At 40.8% G+C, this 22,742-nt stretch overlaps 1 protein-coding gene across 3 annotated transcripts; it reads right to left on the minus strand.

The window, feature by feature from the left end:
• Positions 1-1,209: 1,209 nt before the first annotated feature.
• On the minus strand, positions 1,210-18,434 carry LOC115595956 (NXPE family member 3-like). 3 transcript variants are annotated; one of them, XM_030440803.1, is made up of 8 exons: positions 18,300-18,434; positions 9,627-9,734; positions 6,969-7,136; positions 5,363-5,806; positions 4,211-4,506; positions 3,928-3,998; positions 2,908-3,111; positions 1,210-2,824 (listed from the first exon to the last, which is right to left on the minus strand). In XM_030440803.1, exons 3-8 carry the CDS (start codon positions 7,074-7,076, stop codon positions 2,271-2,273), a joined length of 1,677 nt encoding a protein of 558 aa, XP_030296663.1. In that variant the 5' UTR covers positions 7,077-7,136; positions 9,627-9,734; positions 18,300-18,434; the 3' UTR covers positions 1,210-2,270. The 3 variants fall into 3 exon arrangements, with proteins under 3 accessions (XP_030296663.1, XP_030296664.1, XP_030296662.1); XM_030440804.1 differs by lacking the exon at positions 9,627-9,734; XM_030440802.1 differs by lacking the exon at positions 18,300-18,434 and having other exon boundaries at positions 9,627-10,365.
• Positions 18,435-22,742: the final 4,308 nt, after the last annotated feature.

Below are 22,742 nucleotides of genomic sequence, written 5' to 3' on the forward strand. Positions count from 1 at the left end.
AATGACAGAGAAATACATGGCTACCAGTAAATGTATCCATATAAAGTCCTGTAATTAACATGTACAAGCTACTAACAAGCACAGACTTGTTGGCATTCAGTATTTACATCTGTTAGGGACCCAACAACCCTTGTTCAAGTACAAATATTCACCAGTGGTGGATAACCGTAATTCTTCTATAAATACATAGTCACATATTTCCCAACCTTACCAAGAATAGCCTGAAAGCTGTGTTGAACAAGATAAGGGCACAGTGGAATGTGGGACACTGAGGGCTGCAAAGTATACATAGGGCACTTGGACATCTGCAGGATCCAGCCCCAGATTAAAGGCACAGAACTAGAGGTTTTGGGAGTTTGGTGACCCTCGCAAGCAGCTAAATTCAGGACAGGGACAGAGATGAATCTATCATCGAGTTTTAACGTGGTACACACTGTCACTGACATATTACTGTGTTTAACACATCTTTTTTCATCAGTGATTCTGGTATATCACCACTGAATCATTGCATTTCAATGTTGTATTAAGTATTATGTTTTACCTTTAATACCTATATATATGCATTTAATAAATATCTATCTCTATGTATATACACACACACATAATATATATATATATATATATATATATATATATATATATATATATATATATACACACACACACACACACACACACACACACACACACACACACACACACAGTGGCCACTTTATTAGGCACACATGTAAACTTGAATTCATGCCAACACAACAGCTCAGCCAGGATTTCTACATTTACAAAGTTACTATTCAGTTTTCAGTTCACACACTCAGAAAGGAATATATCTATATCATATGTTCATTATTAAAGATGTACTTTGCTGTGGTCTTGTGGATGACGATAAAGTGATGGGTATTTCTCACATTTGGCCTGCCCTATTTACAAAAATGATAAGGGAGGAATGTTTCTAACACAAAGTGGTACAACAATACCACTTATTACAACTTCAGAAATAGTTTAAAACATAAAATAAGCTGAGTTTGCAACAAAACCGGCTACTTTAAGCTTCGTGGTAGAATATGTGGCAGAGCTGCTGTATTGGAATCTTAGCATAGGATTAGGACTGAAAACAGCTACCCTTGCTCTGTTAGAAAATTTGCAAAACATTCCTCAAGCTCACAAACACAATTTTAAAGGTGCTAAAAAAAGGCGATTGACTCCTTCCCATTGCCATGAGAGGAGTGTCCTCTCCGCTCATTTGTCTGTTTCAAGCTCCTCATCACAAACACACCAGAAAGACAGTAGAAATCAGACTACTTTAAACATTAAACATGTTTAAAAAGTCTTAGTCAATAACATTCTGAATTAAACACATTGATGCCCCCCCCCATAGCTGATGATAAAAGAGGCTATGTAGTGAGGAATCTCACTTTTTTACTCATCACTGTTTAGACCTGAAAATAGGCTCACACTGTCCTACTTGTCAAACTTAAATATTCTGGAGATAAGGGTCAGTTGCATTTTAAGTTTAGTCTTTGGAGGCTAACTGCAGCCAAATATGAAATGACACAGGAGCAGATTAAGGTGCAGTGTAAACACAATCAAACTATGACAGAGACCAAAAAATATCTATGTCTCTGTGTAATACATCTCACAAGTCAATAATCTAACAGTAAGTTCTACACAGGACACAAACCTGTACTTGGCCCTCCTGGCATCCTGTGTGGACCTTGTCACTTTTTGGTTAGTTTAAATGATTGTCCCCAAGCATCATTAATAATGGTTTTGGAAGAACAGGGAACATGTGAAGTTCCTTGTACCTGGGAGTCAAACTAGCCAGGCACAGGCTCACCCTGAGACAGTTAGCAGCAAAATTAGGGTACTCAAATCTCAGCTAACTGTAATTACAATCACACAGGAATTTCATAGTCCTTGGCCTGTGGCTTTCTGTATCACTCGGAATCCTGCTCGACAATCCAAAAACATGGGGCATTGCGTTCAGCATTGGTTATTTGTAATACCTGACCTCTCAATCCCGATCTGAAAATAGATTTGATTGAAACATGAGACTCAAGTAATTTGGTCCCAGTCTCAGTCTTAAGTCTCAAGTCATTTTTTTGTCTCCAAAGTCCTTCCTCTTCCTCACAAGTTGCAAGTCATCAATATAGTGACTCCAGTAAACTGAAGTCCAAGTCACAGTGACTCAAGTCCACATCTCTACTTGGTAGAGACGTGGATCAAACTCTTATAGTCAGTGTGTGTTATTGAATCCTCAGTCTCCCACAAATCTAGCCGCCCTTTTGAGGGCACATGTAGGACATGATAACATTGATCATGTTCTTAATGATGGGGTGTTTTGGGTGGAGGTCGTGGGGCAGGTGGTGGGCCAGAGTCATCTCCCAGGCATTCACAAAATGAACATTCAGTCCGTTGAACATGGCTCTGAGCACCTTGTCAGCCTGGTACGAGTGCCAGTCGCTGTTGGTTAGCGCCACAGTAAGTGTGAGTTCTTTGGGATTCCCGGTCCGGATGATAACCAGCGTGTTTGGAGCCCTGTCCAGCAGACGCACCACCGCCCTGCGGATGTTCTGCACCCGGCGGATGTAGATCTCCATGGGGAAAGTGCCGAAATGAGCCCAGATGCAAAAAATGACAACGGTTTTGGAACCTCCAGTTATACCATCGAGTTCATTGGCCATGTAACGCAGCTCACTGGTTGGGATAGGGACAATGCGGATAGGAGGACCGTGGAAGCGGTAATTCAACAAGATGTTGTTTGTATAATCCAAAGATATAAAAGGTCCAGCTTTCCTCTCATTGTGCAGGTCAAACTCCCTCAGATCTAAAATTATTAGAGAGGGAACAGATTAGGCTTCAGTGTGAACAAAATCCAACTGCAACCAGAAATCCCTGCGGATCACCTACTTGGTAGTTCTGTGTTGAGGTATTCAAAAAACTGCCTCACGGTGGAGTCTCCAAACATGTAGACCACCTTGCCTTTCAGACACTGAGTGATTGTTTCAGTGTTGAACTGGTTAACTGTTGATCCACCCAGTGCATGCCACACACCCTGGTAATAATAGCCAGCAGGTCCAGACTTCACAATGCTGCTCTCCACATTTGGTTGACCTGAGAATAAGTCAAAGAGTAATGGAGGGGTTATTTTACTTTATCATTATTGTGAACAAGAGAGTTGTTGACAATAACAGAGGCCCACTGGTGAGTTTTTGTGTGTAGTTCCATGGCAGAGGAATAATTTGGCCTCATAAGTGGTGACTGATAGTATAATCAATTTTGGGACTTGATGGCAATATGGAAAATAGCGAATATTATCAGCCCAGTCCTTTAAAGCAACTTTCTTTACAAAATATTTGAGGATCAAAGTGCTGACTCTGGCAGGACAATAAGAGGTGGACTCTGTGTTTCACTGATTCTTGCTGCTCAAATGCAGTGAAAGTTTATGTAATGATGAACTTTTTAATTCGAAGATGCTGACCATATTATCGTCAGCATCTTGTTGCTGCTGTTTACATTTGCCTGGATGAAAATTTAAGAAATGTACAACAGAATTATTTCACGATCTTATACGTGTTTATGTATATAAGTAACTGTACATAAAGTCTATGTTTGTGTAGCATGAGGGAACGACAAGCTTTCATTTCATTATACAACCCTGTGTTGTATAATGCATCCTTAGAAACCTGATACTCTGGGAACAGCTGGTGTCATGTTCACGAACTTTGAACCTCACACTCCATGCTCCAAGTACACTTCTCAAAGTGACCTGAATACATCTCTCAACAGGACAGTGCCATCCAGAAGAAAGTGATGAGGTGTTTACAAATGATTCTTACTTTCACAGACTGTCACATATTCAATGCGATATGTGAATATTTGAACTATTATTATGGACGGCTGTGGCAGTAGTAAAAAATGATGCTTTACCTTCCTTTTTTGGCAACACAGTGATGTTGGCAGGTCCTGAGGCCCGAATGGAGATTTTCATATTGACACGACTGAAGGAAAGTATAGATAATACAACATTTGTTACACACACTACAACATAAACAACATCAATGCAAGGAAGGAGGACAAAAGATTTGAGACAATTTTAAAAAGAAAAAAAAAAAAAGAACTGCTTGAAAGTTCTTTCAAAATCACACACAACATTTTCATATGAGCAATGGAGGTTACTCAAAATTCCAGTCATATCTCTTCCCTTCTTTACCTGTCAAAGAGCTTCTCCTCCTCTGCCTTGAGGTTTTGCTTGATTCCTCCCATGCTGTGGGTGACCCGAGAATTACAGCTCAGATTTTGTGGCTTGTAGCAGAACCAGGGCTCTCCTGTACGGACGTCCGTGTAGTTGCACTGCGGCTGCTGAGTCGGACGCAAACAGACGTTGCAGGCAGTCGTTTGGGAGAGGCTGCCTGAGCGAAAGACGCTCCAGAAGTAAATCCTGTCTGGCTCTTCGACATTCAACCTTTGCAGCACAGTGACAGCCTCACTTGGATGAACCAGTGTCACCTGAAAAAATGTCAAAGTCCGGTCATGTTCAGTCTTATCTGTAAATAAAGTGAGTTCTACTGAATACTTAAGCTGTACTATTTGTTTCAGATCCAAAGCAAACTGCATCTTCAGGCTTATCTGGACAAGTGACCATTCACTAAACCCCGAACAGCGGATGTTGTTGTTGTCCAATTATGGCTTAGCAAACACAGCAGGTCTGTCAAGCTCCAGATCCCCCCCAATTGTTGAAAGCGGTGTGGATATACTGTACAGCTGTAGTAAGAAATACTATGTACTGCTTGGAGGGTGGTCTCTTAACCTTTTCAAAACCCAATAAAAAAGGAGGCAAAGTGCCGGGAATAAATAAGCCTATTTGCCTCTTTTCATGTTTACTGCAAATTTTAGCATTAATGTCTAGCTTACTATCTACAGCAGTTAAATACTCTTACTTCAAGTGAAGTACTTTATGCTATATTGTTTTGTGTGGTTACAATTTATGGTTGCTATGTAGTTTAAGTAGTTTTTCCCTAATGCATGGGAGCCTCCCGGATAGTTCTTTTATGGTGTTCCCACAAAAAGGGCCACTGCATGTGGGTCGTGCGCTCTACCAACTGAGCTACTGGGGTTTATTTTCTATCATGGTTATTTCTGTATATCTTTTTTAAAATTGTGAAAAAATAAAACATTTTTTTAAAAAAAGATTGCGCTAGTAGCTTGAAATGATACAGTTATTATTATAAACTGCACATATGCTGTGTGAGAAGTCAAAGCTAACAGGAGTAGCAAAAGTAATTCAGGTGGGGCAAACAGTCAATTAGAAGATTAAAAACAGCTACAGTACAATCACATGTAACGTAACAGTGTTAAGAATCACCTGGACCTGTGCACTTCCTTCCCATAGTAAAGAGAAAACAGCAGTGTATGTGCCATTCAGATGATCCACCACTTTCCCAGCAACACCTGCCTCTACGCTCGGATTGTGCAGCCGAGCGAGTAAGACATCTCCCCCAGTCTTCTTTGGATGTCCTTTAAAATCACACATATTTATCGTGACCTCCAGCTGGTCCCCTATCTGCCATTGTCGTCCTTCCTTTCCTGGAGGAATGGTGAAGGTGCTGTGGGCAGGATCACTGGTCTCCTCCAGGGAAAGAGGAGATGGCAACAGTGGAGTTTTAGGCCAAGCAGTGGATTGTAGTAGAAGGCGTTCCTCCTCAGCATCCTCAGAGGATAATGGATCGAAGGTGCAGAAGCCATGGCGCCCGTGATGGTCTGTGGCAGGTTTCGGGAGGCAAGTGTTGGAGTTCACTTTAAACCAACCCTTATAAGAGTCGGGGGAGATGGCAAATATTAAATACAACAAAAAGACAAGAAGGAAAATTCTTAGTGCTGCAAGGCATAAAATGACAATTTTTTCTTTTTTGACAAATCAATCTGTGAGCTGCTAGCTACAGGTATTCTTGCCTTTGCCTATTTTTCCTTGGACAATCATTCTGCTCTAACACTGACCGATAGAAATGCAGGAATTTCAAGGTAGGCTACTCAGTCGGTTTTGCACAAGGCAAGAACTTCAATGTTGAAGTCAAATCCAAAGTTTTCTTTTGCATGTGCCTCAAAGTCTTGTTCAGTGAAAATGTGGGATAGTGATATGGTGACAATGACATGATATTTTCATGGTTGAAAAGATGCATTGATTTCTGCTACATACACAAAGTAAAGCCGTCACACTTATTCTTTGAACTGAACAAAGTATTTAATTATGACTGTAACGCACACCAACATTTGTTTGGCTACAGAGTCAAAAGTCATTTTTAATGAGTCACTTAAAGTCCATCTCAAGTCACATTTAGTCATTCCTCCACTGGCTTCTGAAAACTAGACATTTGTTGAGATTTATGTCTCTAGCAGGAGCTTCTGCTGTCAGTGAATTACAGTTCAGGATTGTGAAGTAAACTTCCCTGTAGAAGCACAATGTGTGATATGTGCCACTAGGTGTCTCTCAATCAAAACGAAAGATGTAAGTAGTGTGGGATCATAGGAGTTTTCTTGTAAAACAACCACCACAGCCAATGAAATTCTATATGATTCAGGCAGAAATGTTCATGGATGAGGTCATGTTTGAAAGTTTTATTCATGTTATGTTTAGTTCCTCTTTTTCTGAGTCTCTAGTGGGAGTTACAGCGACAGGTGACCAAATGAAACTTTGGTAAAAATTACGAATTTCTCTGTGTTTGAAAGTTGTTGAAAACATTTAGGATAATATGAGTGCAAATATAGCAACTGTATGGTCTTTTCTGGACATTTAAATGAAGAAACGTAACATCATACATGTTAACTCAAACTGCTTTTATTATTATTATTATCATTATTATTATTATTATTATATGTAAGTATCTGGAAACAATATTCTGAATTCTGAATAATATGAAAAATTCAAACAGGATCTAACTCTTCAAGTGGTCCCACCAAAACCAAATTCTCACCTCCAAGATTTCGATGTTATGCAGCACAAGGATAAAGACAGACACAGCCAGAGAGAGGAAGATGGCGGTGTACTTGACCTCCGCCTTTAGACAAGCTCTGACCTTCATGATCAGTGATCACTCTTCATCTGTGGCTGCAGCATAGCCCTGAGACCAGTTCCTCTGGCGCTGGATTGGATAGAAAAAAAAAAAGATAAAGTGAAACCTTGTTTGCGAAAAACTTGAACTCAATTGCGAAATGTGCTCTATACAACTGCCCTTTGCAACACGCTGTCAATATTTGAATACATTTGGACACTGCAGTCTTTTACAATCTGATACCACACTATGTAAACTTACTTTTAGAGCAAGTGCACTGATATCTGTGTTCAGTCTCATTTCACAGATCAGAAATAGTAACTTCCTTCAATTAATTACACTTATTCACTATTATTCAAATGCATTTCTGTAAATGCAATGATGCAATGACCATGATGCAGTCTCTTTTTTTTTCAGCCACACTAGCATGTGCACACGACTTTTGTCAACACTGAAATGTCTCAACAAAGACTGGATGGATTGCCATGTATTGTGGTATGTAATGTAGTTATATCATCATTACATAGACTTTTCAGTAGCGCTAGTCAAGATACCTTAACCAGAACAATCTCTGAACATCTACAGCATGGACTGGCACAGACAGAAATGTGGCAGCATGAGGTTGACATTCGTGGTTCTGACGAAATGTATCAACAGCTATTGGAATGATTGACACGGAATTTGGTACAAACCGTTCGCGTTTACCTCAGGATGAATTGAAATGACTGACTTTTCATCTAGAGCCGTTAGTTGGGGTTACAAATGCAGAGGCATTGGCTTGTTATGTTGTCACTGCAGTGACATACCAAGGTTGCTATGTCTCAGAGGCAAACCAAGGTTAGCATGTCTCTGCAGCAGTGGATAAGTATACCAGTAGGCATATATAATTTAGTATATAACAGATACTGATACGTGTGCTTGGTTCACAGGCTGCGGGTGGATAAGCCACAACAAAGGGATTAACAGGTCCAGTGAATACCCTAGATAATCTTGTTACGGTGCAATGTTCTGCTGCGACACCTTGGGTCCTGCCATGCATGTGGATGCCACCATCCACACAAACACAGTTTTAGATGCATCCTACTTACAGCAATGGCAGACCCAGGTGGCAGGACAATGCACACTGCTACACCAGAAAAGATGATCAGTGTCACATGTTTGTGCTTACATTAATATTGGTGACGTTCTAGAATCTTTTGCTCTTCCCACTGACAGCAGATGGTCAATGTCCACCAAATGTAAACAAATGAAATGGTCCGACTGAATTGCCCAATTTTTAATCCGGCCTTGCTATAGCAGACAATCTGATTTATGTATGCTAGTTAAGACTTTTAAGTTTAAAGCTAGTCAAGACTTTTAAGAATTAAGGAGCATATCCAGAGTGGCTTTTTCTGCAAACATGCGGCAAATACAGGCAATAACTATTTTGTAAATCTTCTAATGAACAGCACAGGGTTTACACTGAAATATCGAAGTAACTGTAGCAACATTAATGTGTCAGGAACAAAAACATGAAGTTCAGCTTTAACTACAAGTGCAGATACTGCACTATTTCCCTGGGGAAAGAACAAAAAGAAAAAAAAGGCTGTTCAGTGCAGAAAACAAAAGAAAAATGAGGGTGTTTTTACGGTATTCAGGTTTCATGTTTCAGAAGCAACAGATTGTCTATGGACCACTGTTCCCTAAAGGCAGAAACTGAGCTTAAAGTTGCTGCCAAACCAGTGTTAGAGACATTTCATTCATATAATAGTTATTGTACGGTATAATACAGTTTGGGGGAAATTTGTTCATTTTGTTCATTGTACATTCACTGTGCATCAAAATACATTCAAATAACTAATTTATAACTTTTAACTTATCTATTTATCTATCCTTATTACAGATCGTGAAATAAATATGGCATTCAATTGCAAAAGAGATAAAAAATTGGCATTCAATTGCAAAAGAGATAAAAATGATGCAAGGCTAAAGTTTACCCTGATAAACGCTATCCTCTTTATCTCCCACGTTGTGGTGGAAATTTACCAAGTACATTCATTCAAATACTGTGTTTCAGTACAGTTTTGATGTACTAATACTAGTTTAATGCTACTTCATACTTCTTATCCACTATCTTTCAGAGGAAGATATTGTGTCTTTCCCTTGATTACATTTATTCCAAAGTTTCAGTTAGTAGTTACTTTGCAAATTCAGATTAATAAAAAATGTATGCAACAAAAGATAAAGATACACAGTCAAATACAGACGGAGTCAAATCAGCCCCACCAGGTTTTTATTGAAGTAAAGTTTTGGATGCAAATGGAAAGAAGAACATATGCAGTAACTAAAGTTAAGTAAAGTCACAGAGTACAATAGTACTATAAAAAGTACAATATTTCAATCTGCAATGTAAATTTCTCCTAAGAGAGACATAAAAAATAACTAACTAAATGTAGTGGAGTGGAAGTATAAAACAGCATGAGATGGAAAAAGAAACGTCATCTCATATCTATTAGAAAGGTTAGTGGCAGCATTTATTTTTCATGTCTATAAAATTAAACTTCAAATATACTGAGATGAATTGAAACACATGTTTCTTACCTCTAAAGAGATTCATTCGGAGAGACGGTGAGAATATCAAGCACTGATGCTTGAGCTTTTCCTGCTGGTTTACAGGAAAGTTTTCTGCTTCACTTCCAGGTAGTGACTCTGAGGGGAGTGATCACAGACAGAAACTCACAGCTAAAACGGACATCAGTATCTCATCTTGTTGCTGTCTTGTCTTCCTAAGTACTCCCATGAGCCATAAGAGCTGCCTCAATGTGGTTATCGTCTCTTACAGGCACGGCTGCTTAAAAAAAAAAAAAAAAAAGACTAGGTCAAAACCTCCGCTGCATTTCAGTAGTAGTCCCACTTCCTCTCACTCACTTAGCCTCAGCCCTTGGTATTACGCAACGGCATACGTCACACAGAGGCCACATAGAGAAAGGAGGGTAAGTGGGTGGAGGAGGAGAGGGGGATTTAAAAGGAATGCAGTCTTATAAACTTTGAGCCAAAACCTCAACCTGCAGACTCATGTCAGTGAGACGAGGACATCTTCTCTGGATAACTGCAGTACATCAGCACTGACTCCTCAAATGTGTTTATCTTAACACTTGTGACGGAGATGTAACAGAGGCGTGGTATTTTTTAGTTTAACAATAATCTTTTAAACCTCAAATAAGTGAAAAAGTAAACTTCACAGGAGATTTAACAATTTAAATATACCCCAAGCATCTTTTTCTGCATTATAAAAAGTTTTCATATCAGTGCATGTTGAACATATACAACAATACAGATACATCTGTGATAAGCCAGTATTATCAAATATATCAATATTCAATATATATGATATATATATCAATATCAATATTTCAGTCGGGCTCTAGGGTTTAGATAATGATGGGAATAAAGAGATGACCCAAGCTGGTCAGTAGCTACAAAAGTCTAACCTATATCAACTACAATTAGATGATATTTTTCAGTAAAATATCAACCTGTCAATGAGATATTCTAAAGAAACTATTTGCAACATAGCGTGTGAACCTAAAAACATGCAAGCCTGCCTATTCAGACCTGTGAGCTATATTAGGAAAACTGAATAGATCAAAACAAATAAGGAAAATAGCCTCAATAATGGTGAAACTAAAGTTTTTAATGCCACTACTGCTGCTTAGAGTAAAGTTTGTTTCAACACCATGTCTACTTGTAAAAAACAATAACAAATGGCGCGCAGGTAGTCGAGTGGTTAAAGCACATGCCACATACGCAGCGGACCCTGGTTGGAATCCCGGCCAGCGGACCTTTGCTGCATGTCATACGCCCTCTCTCTCCCATTTCACAAATCTATCCACTATCTGAATAAAGGTGTCTATGCCTGAAAAAAAACAAAACCCTGGAGCTGAGAAAATATTAACCTTAATAATTCACTTAAGAAGTGGGGCTAAAAGCGAATGATATATCAATTGGCCCATATCATTGGCTGACATTGGCCCATCACAGATATATTGGTATCTGCTTTTAAGTTGTCCTGTAAGTGCCAATATTGTTGCGTCTTTATTGTAGAGGTTAACATGCAGAAAATGAGGGCCGCCACTTAGCTCAGTTGGTAGAGCGGGTATCCCATGTGCAGAGGCTTTGTCCTCGCTGCAGCGGCCCCGGGCCCTTTGCCCTCTCTCTCTCATTCTGTTTCCTGTCTAGTCTTCAGCTGTCCTATCAATAAAGCCTTACAAAGGCAAAAAAAAAAAAAAAAAAAAAAAAATGCAGAAAAAGACTCATTAGATTAGTTTGAATTCACAGTAATTTTGCTGTTTCAGTGAGCTGGTGTTATTTCAGACCATACAGTGTATTGTAAGGGCGCCCTGGTAGCTGGCCTGGGAGAGTGTCTCCCTATGTACAGAAGCGTATTCCTCAACAGTGGCCCAAGTTCACTTCCATCCTGTTTATCCTCCATTGCTGCATGTTAATCTTTGGTATTTACTTCATTAGGACTGTTGAACTGAACATTAGGGTCTTCTCTTTCCCCCTAGAACCCCCCCACTCTTTTGGTGATAAGTTACACTAAAACTCAGGCTTTGTTACATGAATATAGTAACTTTAGAGATGTGCAGAACACAGTCTGTTTTATAACAAGACACAAGATCTAGAAACGTGTAATTTAGTGGATTACATCGTTGGAATCTGTTCCATTTACAATGGACCAAACGCTTTGCAACATGCACCATTGATGTTTGCGCATATTCCCAGGGTAAGGAGGATCCTGAAGTGTATAATCCATTCAATAATGGATGGATAGTTACGTGACTGAATTGTTTGGAAGAGTACAGTATTAACTAATGTTGTATCAACACAATGGTTTCTTTTCCTGCTTGCCTGGCGGCCTTCAGTGCCCTCTCCCTATTGTAGACAAGGTGATGGTATTGTGTTATGTAATCGAGACTAGATAACTTGTGGAGAGAAGAAACTGAAAACATGTCAGATAAGAGAGGTCTGGCTATGCAAGACTAAATGTGACTAGAATGCCACCCTTGTCAGCCTCCGGTAAAATCAGCTGTTCAAACGTTTAACATTACTCCGTGACAGCTAAGATTTAACCATAGCCCATATTTTCTAACCCTATCGCTAGAGTAATGTGTTGAAGGTATTTCATGGAGTGGAGAATTACTTTATGGGTTGATAAGTTTTTTGGTTTCCATTGACTTTTGCTACATAATATTGTTATTAGCAAATTGTACATTGAACGCCAGTAAAGATTTTCAACTTGAATCATTTGTTAAGAAAAAGATCTGATGTGTGATTGAAGCAGTGCACATTACTTGGCGAGTCAATGTAGCCACATTAGAATAACCCAGGGAAGAGGACAAAATTCAGACAATAAACAAGAAGTCTATGGACACTAAGGTGAATGCAACAAGTATTATTAAGCTGATAAATTAAACAGCCTGACATGATATCCAGTCCTTTTCAATGTCTTCAGATATTCTGAGCTGAGTTTCTGCAGTCACAACTGTGTCGAGGATAATTCTCAAAAACAGTATAAAGTCCTCACGCACCTCACTGAAGGTACAAGTTTCACAATGAATGCAGAACTCACTGGATGATTTACCATGAGCATTTTAGAATTTAGCATGCACCAGTTTTTCATGCAAAATCATGGGTGTTTGATTCGGGTCACTTGGCACGCTCACTGGCTGATGCATTAAATCCCTCAAGGGAAGCTACAACCCTTCGTTAAACTGTGCTGAGGTACAATAATGCTAACAATTTACCCATAATGATTTTATCTTTGTATTCGTTAACTCTGTTGTGCATTTGTGCACCATTCACAAACTGCTAGGCCTGAAACTTGGTCAGGGAGCATACACATTGAACATGCATGTTTTCTGGAGTGTCTGCTGCGAGCTTTGCTTTCCTGTTGCTGCAGCTGCTGATCTGGCTCCTTTCTTTGTTCCATTCTTGCACAGTCAGACAGCCAAACTTTTTCATGAGACTTTTGTTCTTAATCTACAACAGATGTGACGAAAATGTTGCTAAGTGCAGTGCTTGTGATTAAAAGTAAAATTACACATTTTTCATATTGAAGTACACACACAAAAATACTATTACAGTAAGAAAAATAAAGGTAAGTCATTATTTCCACGCCTGTGTCCAGGCACAGTCACAAACCCTGTTAACACCTGTTGATGCATCAGCTCCCAGCTGATTAGAGTGTTTGCTAAAACTCTCTCTCTCTCTCTCAACCACACTATACCCCGACAAAAACACCCAAATCACTGCTGTAAGAGATAATGACAGGGTTAGAGTCTAAGATTATTTGAAGCTAAACAGACTATAGATGACACACTAATTAACAGGCAGATGATTGGATTTTTCTTAGCTTAGCCTATTCTACACCCTGCTTGTAAATGTGGAACAGTACAAAGGATCTCTGCAGTAGTTGAGTTATTACTCGACAGATCTGGGCTATTTCTCTTAAGCCAAAGGGACTTCCTCAGATGAAGTGTTTTCCTGCTCAAAGGCTCTCTGAGTTCTCGGTGGTGTACTTCCATGGCAGGAAGTCGAAGATTATACACTGGTTTTGGAGTCAGTAATTAAGCATTTTCTTGCTTTAATTTGAATCAGATTTTTTTCCCTTCACAGTGTTTTCCTCTCTTTCATGATATACATGCCTGTTCCCTGCACCAAAGGTTACATACGAATTTGTTTCCAGAAACAGGCGAAACGCTAATGCTACACATGACTACTAAGTAGTTTTGCTACAATATCAGTGAGTACTCAGCATGCAATGGTTCGAACTTGGCCTTTGTTTTTTATCTCAACTACATCCAACAATGTTTTGTGACTGCCATCTTGCATCGTTGTGATGGTAATGCTATGTTTATATTTAATTCAAAACAAATGAGAAGCAGTAGTATTGTGGCTAGTGTACTAAGACTTTTGGACCTTACTGTATCTATGGTTAAACATAAGCAATAATTCTGCTTTTTGCTCAGGAGGGCGGCTCTTGAAAAAACAGGAAGTGGGGTTTCCATAGAAGTAGAAAAAGTTAATTTCATTTCTCAGTTTGAGTTTCACTCTTAAAAACTTTGTCACACAGTTTCTGACTTTACCTCTTCAAGAGTTTCTGTAGGAGACAGGAATAGACAAATCACAGAGCAAATATGCCCATTATCTTGCTAATGTTCCTGATCCAAATGAGACTCCAAAACATTTTGTAATGCAACTTTGTGGCGGATTCTACACTGATCCTTTTCTGGACAATTTGTCAAGCTAGGAAAAATCATTCTCCCCAGAGTTAGATAATCATTTGCCAAGAGGGGGAGCTTTTGAAAGTTTCCAAATGAGACATTGTGAATGAAACAAAATGGGAGATCCAAACAGGGATTTTAAATACATGAAAGAGGTAGCCACAGGGTAAGTGTGAGCCATTGCAGGATAGGAATCTTCCACGAGAAACATACAAAAAGGTTGAAGAATTAGACAGGAGAATGCAGGAGGAATTAAGGAAATAGGAAAATAAGAGAGAAGAGAAGGTGGAAGAAGACTGCCATGCAAGGCAGACACAGAGTGCATATCCTTTAATTAACATGTGTGGATGATCACAGAAACAAAGTCAAATATTTCTCCTGTGGCATCCCACACTGACTGGCAGTCGCAGGGAAGTGGTCAGCATGTTGGTTGTAAGGGAGGAGCTAGAGAGCTTGGCAGAGGAGGCTACCAAGAGTTTGGTTTTAGAGGCAGATATTAGTAGATAGCAGACAGTGTAGGAGAAGTGGATAACATGTGCATGGAAATGATAAAAAGCCTGCACATTTGCAGCATTTACTTCATTCTATGTTAACTGTTGCTTTCAAAACAATTACCAAGATCATTCCTACTGTGAGTGGTTTGAGTATCCTGTTCTAATAGATACAGGAGCAACAGGCTCATCTATTTCTATGAAAAACTGCCAGTTTAAGCTGCAATCAAATCTGAAACTATTTATACAGTTCCTATTGAATGTATAAAGACTTTCCTATTGCCTGTACTGTTCTGTGATCATTCTTGTTTTGTTTAATTATAGCAAGTACCAACAACTGAAACAACATGCCAGCCTATAAACCATGGTCTCAACTCTAACAGGGCTATTCCATACACATGGGCTGGCTCGGCTTGACTCAGTTTGACTCGCACGTCCGCTCAGCCCAGCGTTCATCTGGCAAAGTCCTATGTTATTTAGTTATCTAGATGCTTCAATTATGAAGCAGTAACACGACTCTTGAACCAGGTGGTAGCAAACATGATGAAACAGTAAAGTGCAGCAGATGTCTGAAAGTACCATACAGGGAGAGGAACTACACTTCAAATCACAGAGGTTCAGTTGCTGCCTGATCCTGATATTTTTGTTTTGTTGTCTTTGGCAAACTCGGGTGAGTCGATTACACAGCTAGTCACATCACACATCAGTCCACTATTTGTGTGTTCAAGCAAATACATCAGCTCTGCCTATACCACCATACCCATCTCAAGTTTCAGCATCCTTGAAGCCTCTACACAGCACAGATGAGAGATATATTGATTGCGCTCATTATGAAGCATCGCTCAAGCCTAAGTGTACTCTATTGCACAATTAACAATATCCTATTTCTGATGAAATGGAAACTGGATCAGATCCAGTCACTGATGCATTGCTGGAAAAGAAACCTATGGTATCGTTACTCCAGACTGCTTTTTCAATGTGAGAGTATTGTGCTGTTATTCCTTCTCACCGTCTGTATATAAAGAGGCAGAATAGGGGGACAGTTTGGTTCTGTCTTTGATCTGCCAGTGGGAATAGTAACAGACTGGAGCTGGGTTACCCCAGTGCTTCTTGGTTCCGGGATATAAAACAATGGCGCCGTAGAAGCGAGTCTTTGTTGTGGCGCTAATCTGAATCTCTGTGTAAAAGGGGCTAATGACTTAACCGTACCATTGCCATTTATTGATCCCTATGTTACACCCATCCTCACTGCTATTCCTGCAAAGGAAGCATTTTAACTGTCATGGATTTATAATCAGGAGTTGTAATAACATGGTTTGGCCACCGCAAAAAGTTGGCTTCAAAGCCTGCCACTCTTGCTGGGGGCTTGATCCTCCACATGGCCTAACTGACGCTGCTGTAGTTAAAAAAAAACATTGCCTACTTGCACCACCACCAGGTTGTATAGATGACCCATTACTCACTATTGGGATGAAATAACTGTCAAACTGTCCTGTCAAAACAGCAATGGTGCAGACAGGAAACACTACTTGGGCTTTTGGCTGTCTAAGGGGAAGTGTTTGCTGCTTGTGTTTCTCACACATGAAGTGCCTCCCACTGAAATTCCTGAGGCCCTGCTTTGTTTCCAGAGTCTTATCATCCACTGCAGACAATAGACCCAGGACTGTCCATAGTATGACAAGATTTTGAATAAAGCATGTCTAAAACACTTTCCACAAACTGTTGTTTAGTCCAAAGAAATGATGCATTCCACTAAGGCATTAAATGCGACAGGGGACAGGGAGCTCTTGTACTTTGACTGCCTTTTGTCTCCGTGGCTACTGTATGCTCAGACTGAAGGCAAATCAGATTTGTTCCTTAAATCGGATCTGAAAGACCCTAATCTTAGCAAGTGATTAGATTGTAGTTTTGTTTACAGGCCTCACCAACTTATCTGTATTGGTTGCTTTGGTAACTACGTAGGCGTCAGTCACTGAGTACGATCGTGACGCAGCTTTCCAACAGCATGAGAAATAGAGATCCACATCTCTCTCCCAAACAATCACACTGTCAAGTCGCATGGAGGATTATATATTTCAGCCTGACTGTCCACAGGCTGTTGTTGTCTGTGTTGTCCTCAATGCCACTCTGCTTGTAGCTGCATGGAGTCTGCTCAGCTGATCTGATGCAACTCTATGACTGTTGACATGACATTGTTGTGTGTCACAGTGCAACCGACATAAAGGACATGCAAGCTGAAATCTAATATGACTAGAATCGCACTTCTAACCACATCCAAATACAGTTTGGGTCCGATTTGCAAAAATCACAATATCGTGCGTTTGTTGTTGTTTTTTTAATTTCTTTTTTAGGCTTCCTAAAATCTGGATACAATATTTAAACGCCAAAAACTGTTTTAGGCTGGAAGTCTGGGCGTAGCCTGTGTCTATGAAGACTGGCATCGCACTGCTATGCTGTTAGCACAAGAAGATAAGGCAGAGTATGATATCTATCAAAGACACTTCCTGTGATAGTTCAGGAGGGGACACTCAGCGAGGTGGCTGTTTGTGCATTGACAGTTAACGGAACTTTTGCTCTCTCATGCATACTGCACATCGTGTGACCACCATTCTGAATCATTTGATAGGTCAGCACATGACTGCTAAACGACATAGTGGTTATTAGAGTTTATTGACTGCTGCCTCTGCTGGTCTCACTATCCTCACCTAATCCTCATCTTATCCTGGTTGAATAAATTATCAATTGTTGTCATATATTACATATTACATATTACCACTGGTTGCCAACCGCCATAGAACGGGAAAAGAAGAAGAAAAAGCTGCAGTAACAGTTAACTGTTAGCTTGCTAGTGTGTGGCATGGATCTGGTGTGTGGCTGCTATGCTAATGTTAATTTAGAATTGGAGACCGTTAACATAAAATAAAAACTGGCTTCTAGCACAGCACAGACATTCCATAGAGCCCCTTTAAAAGACAAAATTTCCTATTTAACTTTAGGTGTCCTTTCAGGATAAAAGGGGGCTGTTGTTCATTTTTTCTGTCTCTGTAACATTCAGTCATCATCACACCCCGAACATAGCCTTTTTATCTAACTTTGACTCACTTGACACAAGCTGTTTTTGTCCCCTCTTCTTTAACCAAAACTTGACATCTTATAATTAGAGCTCTTTTTCTGCATTTAAATCTCTTTTCAAAAAAGGAGTTTTCATACCAGCCCATATCAGACAACATACATGCTGAACAGATATACCTGTGATGGATCAATAATGTCAGCCAACCAATATATCAGGTCAGAATCGATTCAGAACATTGCTGAACCGAGCCCTGCTTTATGTCACGTTGTTCTCTGTGCACTCATTGCTTCCTGAAACCTAACTCCACAGGGTCAACCCAGTAACTGATGAAGTAATCAATCACAATACATAGGATATTAGCTTAAGTATGTTATCTTAGCTGCATTATACTGTATGCCATAAACTTATAAAATATACAACTCACCATAGACTCTTAGAACACGCTGTTTTCCACATCATCATGTCAGTAATGAAAATATCCACTTACGGACAATGCATCTAACAAGTCTCGAAGCGATGGATAGAGCAAGACTGTGGAGACATCCTCAGATGCTGCCACATTGTTATACTGAAACTAAATGACCAGTACTTCCTGCTTTGCTGCAGTTAAGAGCAGGCTATGCTACTGGGTGGCTCCAACAAACTGAAAAGGATCAAGGAGCCTGAACAAGTTAATACCTGTCAGAGCATGAAAATACCTTTGATGATGAACAAACACCAACTGGGTGGTAATCTTTGAATAAATATAGCCTTGTTTTTTGACTGTTTTGTCAAAGCATACCAGGATTGTGTGCACATCTTGCATCTTACATACCGTTTGCCTAAATGTTATTGTCAAGGGTCACCAACAAAGTATTCTAGAGAGAAAAACTGCCAGCAATTCATTCCTACACACATGCACACATGGGCAACGACAATCTCACAAGACTAAGGTGGCCGCAGCTTTAAGAGCTGTGAGTTACTCTTCACTGACTGCATGACACGGGGCATGATGGAAAACCTCCAGCTGGTCCCAGATAAAAGAGCTGGATAGTTTTGATGCTGTCTCAACAACGTGACATTTTATAGGAACTTGTCATTTTTTACTTTTTCATTCAGATTTTGTCTGATTCACAGGTTTTGTTAGCAGTTCTGGATTTGTAAACAGAATACATGTTGTGTGGCTGTGACATTTAGTAGACAATGATCCTAAATGCATTCATGTTAACTGCGAACATAATAGCTGTAGTCGATCTAGAGTCAGAGGGACGGAAATCCTGTGCAGACTGAAGGCACCTAAACAAAGGCTTACATGAGATGAACAGTGACTCGCCTGGGAGCGAATGAGAGCAGGCGGCAGCAGCAGGATAACAGGATACAAAAAGCTGTAATCAAGTTGGACAGTTTTTCTGCAGCCTTCAGTCTGTACAGGAAGTCACAGATCGTGTATACACACACACACACACACACACACATACATACATACATACATATATACATACAGTATATATGTGTGTATATATATACACACACACACACACACATATATATACACAAATATATATACAACCATCCTCAACCATCGACCAGTTCCGCCAGATCAGTCTTCTGAATGTGAAAGGAAAGATATTCTTCAGTGTTGTGGCCTCGAGGCTCTTAGTATTCTTGCAGAAGAACAACTTTGTAGACACCTCAGTGCAGAAGGCAGGGATAAGTGGATTCTCAGGATGTCTAGAACAAATGTCATCTGACATCAGGTGCAGATGGCCAAGAAGGAGAAGAAAGACCTGCATGTGGTTTTCCTAGATCTTGCCAATGCCTTTGGGTCAGTGCCTCATGAGATTTTGTGGACAGCGTTCAACTTCTTCCAAGTCCCAGTGGGCATCACAAGGCTGGTCAAAACCTACTTCCAGGACCTTCAGTTCTGTGTTACAGAACAGGCTAGTACAACTGCTTGGCAGCACCTCGAAATAGGCATAATGGCGGGCTGCACCATCTCTCCACTGGCGTTTACCATGGCAATGGAGCTCATTATTCGAGCATCCCGATGGGTGGTTGAAGGGGAACGTTTGAAGAGCAGGCTGCGTCTTCCTCCAACCAGGGCGTACATGGATGACATGACGACAATAACAACAACAAGCCCATGCACCAAAAGCCTGCTGGATAAGCTCCAGGGAAACATCAAATGGGCACCAATGGAGATTTAACCCAGCAAATCCCGCAGTATCTCCATTGTCAAAGGCCAGCTTGCAAATGAGAGGTTCCACGTCAACAACGAGCCAATACCAACAATTCTGGAGAAGCCTATCAAAAGCCTTGGCCGCTGGTATAGCGCAGAACTCAAAGACTTGAAGCAGGTGGAACAACTCAGGCAGGATACCATCAGTGGCCTCAAGCAGATCAACAACACTGCTCTCCCTGGGAAACTGAAACTGTGGTGCTTTCAGTTTGGACTGCTGCCCTGCCTTAAGTGGCCAATTTCCATGAGGTCACGTTATCACATGCCAAACGGCTGGAGAGACTGGTGAATGCACAAATGAGGAAGTGGCTTGGACTACCGAGATGTCTTAGCAGCATTAGCCTGTATGGCAACGGAGCCCTCCCCCTATTAATCTCCAGCCTGGTGGAGAAGTATAAATCAAGGCTGGAAATGACTCTCGCAGAATCCCAGGATCCATTCGTCAGAGGTGGGACGGCGCGGAGAGGAGGAAAATCACATGGAACGGGCTGTGGAGCATGGAGTCTAATAGGCTAACTTTAATCATTAGAGCCACATATGATGTCCTGCCCTCTCCAACCAACCGACATCTCTGGTATGGAGACGACCCGGCCTGTCTTCAGTGTGCAGCCCTGGCAACCCTCAAACACATCTTGGTGGGTTGCAAGACCAGCCTAACTCAAGGAAGATACACCTGGCGCCACAACAAAGTGCTGAAGTGCTTGGCTGCCGAACTTGAGAACAAGAGGGTCACCACCAGTGCCATGCCTCTGAATGCCCAGCCTACCTTTACACGGAAAACAACCTTCGTCCGGGAGGGGGAGAAACGGTGGACCATGCCATCACCTCCGGATTCGGGCCCACTGAGCACAGCCCGGGATTGGGAAATGTGGGTGGACCTCAACCAGAGGCTCACCTTCCTACCCGAAATTGCAGCGACCAGTCTGCGCCCAGACCTGGTCCTCTGGTCCAAGTCCTGCCGCCGTGTCTTCATCGTTGAGCTGACTGTCCCATGGGAGGATGCCATCGATGAAGCATTTGAATGGAAGAGGCTGCGGTATGCCAACTAGCAGCTGAGGCAGAGGGGCGGGGCTGGAACATTAACGTGTGGCCAGTGGAGGTGGGCTACAGAGGCTTTGTAGCCAGGTCCACCATAAGGCTACTGAAGGAGGTAGGGATCAGAGGGCAGACCCAACGGAAGGCAATCAAAGACCTTGCCACTGCAGCAGAACGGAGCAGTCAATGGCTGTGGCTGAAGCGTAGAGACGCAACATGGGCTGCCAAATGACCATGCGGTGCCACCGTGCGACACACACCCAGGTCTGATCAGCCTGTGGTGGGCCAACCCCGACAGAGGGTATCTTGTGATAATTGGCCGAAACACCCAATGACGTCGGGGCACACAACTGATGATGTGTCGTGCTGGTGGCACTGCATTGCCGGTGCCTAATTCCATCCCACCCAAGAGGACAGCTCCAACCCCAACTGTTGTGCTGTTTTAGGGATCTTTAACAACTAGTCCTATTAAGAAGTCAGAAGTCACATATATATGTACACACACATCTATATATCTATATCTATATAGCTATATATGTGTATATATATGTCTTTATGTATATATAATTATCTATCTATCTATCTATATATATATACACACATATGTATATATATATACATATATATATACACACATATACATATATACACACATATATACACATATATACACACATAAATATACATATATATTACATATACATATATGTATATATAATATATAAGTCAACTACTTATCCCTACTTTCTAATATTCAATGAAAATTAAGCAATAAAACAATGACTAACAAGACTTCTTTAAAAAACATTTTATTAAATGGCAAAAGGCTGTTGTTGTTGGCTGTTGGTGTGTGAACAACACAATTGGTTAACATGGGCCGGTGTGTCCCCGGCCGGCTAATAATGTACAGAGGGCTAATATACAAGACAAAAAAAAAAAAACAATGTGTACCCATTCTGGGATTTGATCCCCAGTCACCTGTGTGGTAGGCAACTGCTCTACCCATTGTGCTACCGTCAATGTGCGTTTGTCACGACAGAACATGACATCACACTCATCACTCATCACAATCGCCCAAAACAACTGTGTTGTGTGTCCCGGTCGTGCCGCTAACGTTATGTCCTCCAGCAGGACGAACAAAACGAAAACTATGAATTATCTTTCTGACTGCTTCTCTCTGATTTCTTCGAACAGTTTTTTTTTTTTTTTCAGAAATTTGCTTATATTTCCTTTGAAACCAATTCCAATATCGCTGAAAACTCCATATTTCTTGTCTGAGCATGGCTGGCAGTGAAAGCTGTAAAATACATAGAAGTATTTTTTGTTTACGGTTGTATAAATGTGAGAATGAAATTTGGGAACTGTTATTGGACCAACCTGCTGTCAATCTTGTATTCTGGTTGCTGATTGGTAAAGGAGGACGTCCTCCCTTAGCACGTCATTTTACGTGTCTTAGCCAATCATAGATCAGCATGAAAAAATCCTAAATGCATTGAGTGAATGGAAGGAGATCCCTCCCACGGAGGACAGAAGCCCTCCGTCCTCCTCTAGCCCCCACCTTCCTGCTCCCTGCTCCTCTCACAGACTGCTCTGTCTCCTCCGTCTGCAGCTGTC

This window comes from Sparus aurata, chromosome 14, assembly GCF_900880675.1.
Source record: "Sparus aurata chromosome 14, fSpaAur1.1, whole genome shotgun sequence".
NCBI lineage: Eukaryota > Metazoa > Chordata > Actinopteri > Spariformes > Sparidae > Sparus > Sparus aurata.

Excerpts from the sequence above, each read along its gene's own strand:
- LOC115595956 (XM_030440804.1), bottom strand. The coding sequence starts at position 7,076 with ATGAAGGTCAGAGCTTGTCTAAAGGCGGAGGTCAAGTACACCGCCATC. Across the intron at positions 3,999-4,210 it reads GAGGAGAAGCTCTTTGACAG|TCGTGTCAATATGAAAATCT; the intron begins GTAAAGAAGGGA and ends ACTTTCCTTCAG. Across the intron at positions 3,112-3,927 it reads TGTGTTGCCAAAAAAGGAAG|GTCAACCAAATGTGGAGAGC; the intron begins GTAAAGCATCAT and ends ACTTATTCTCAG.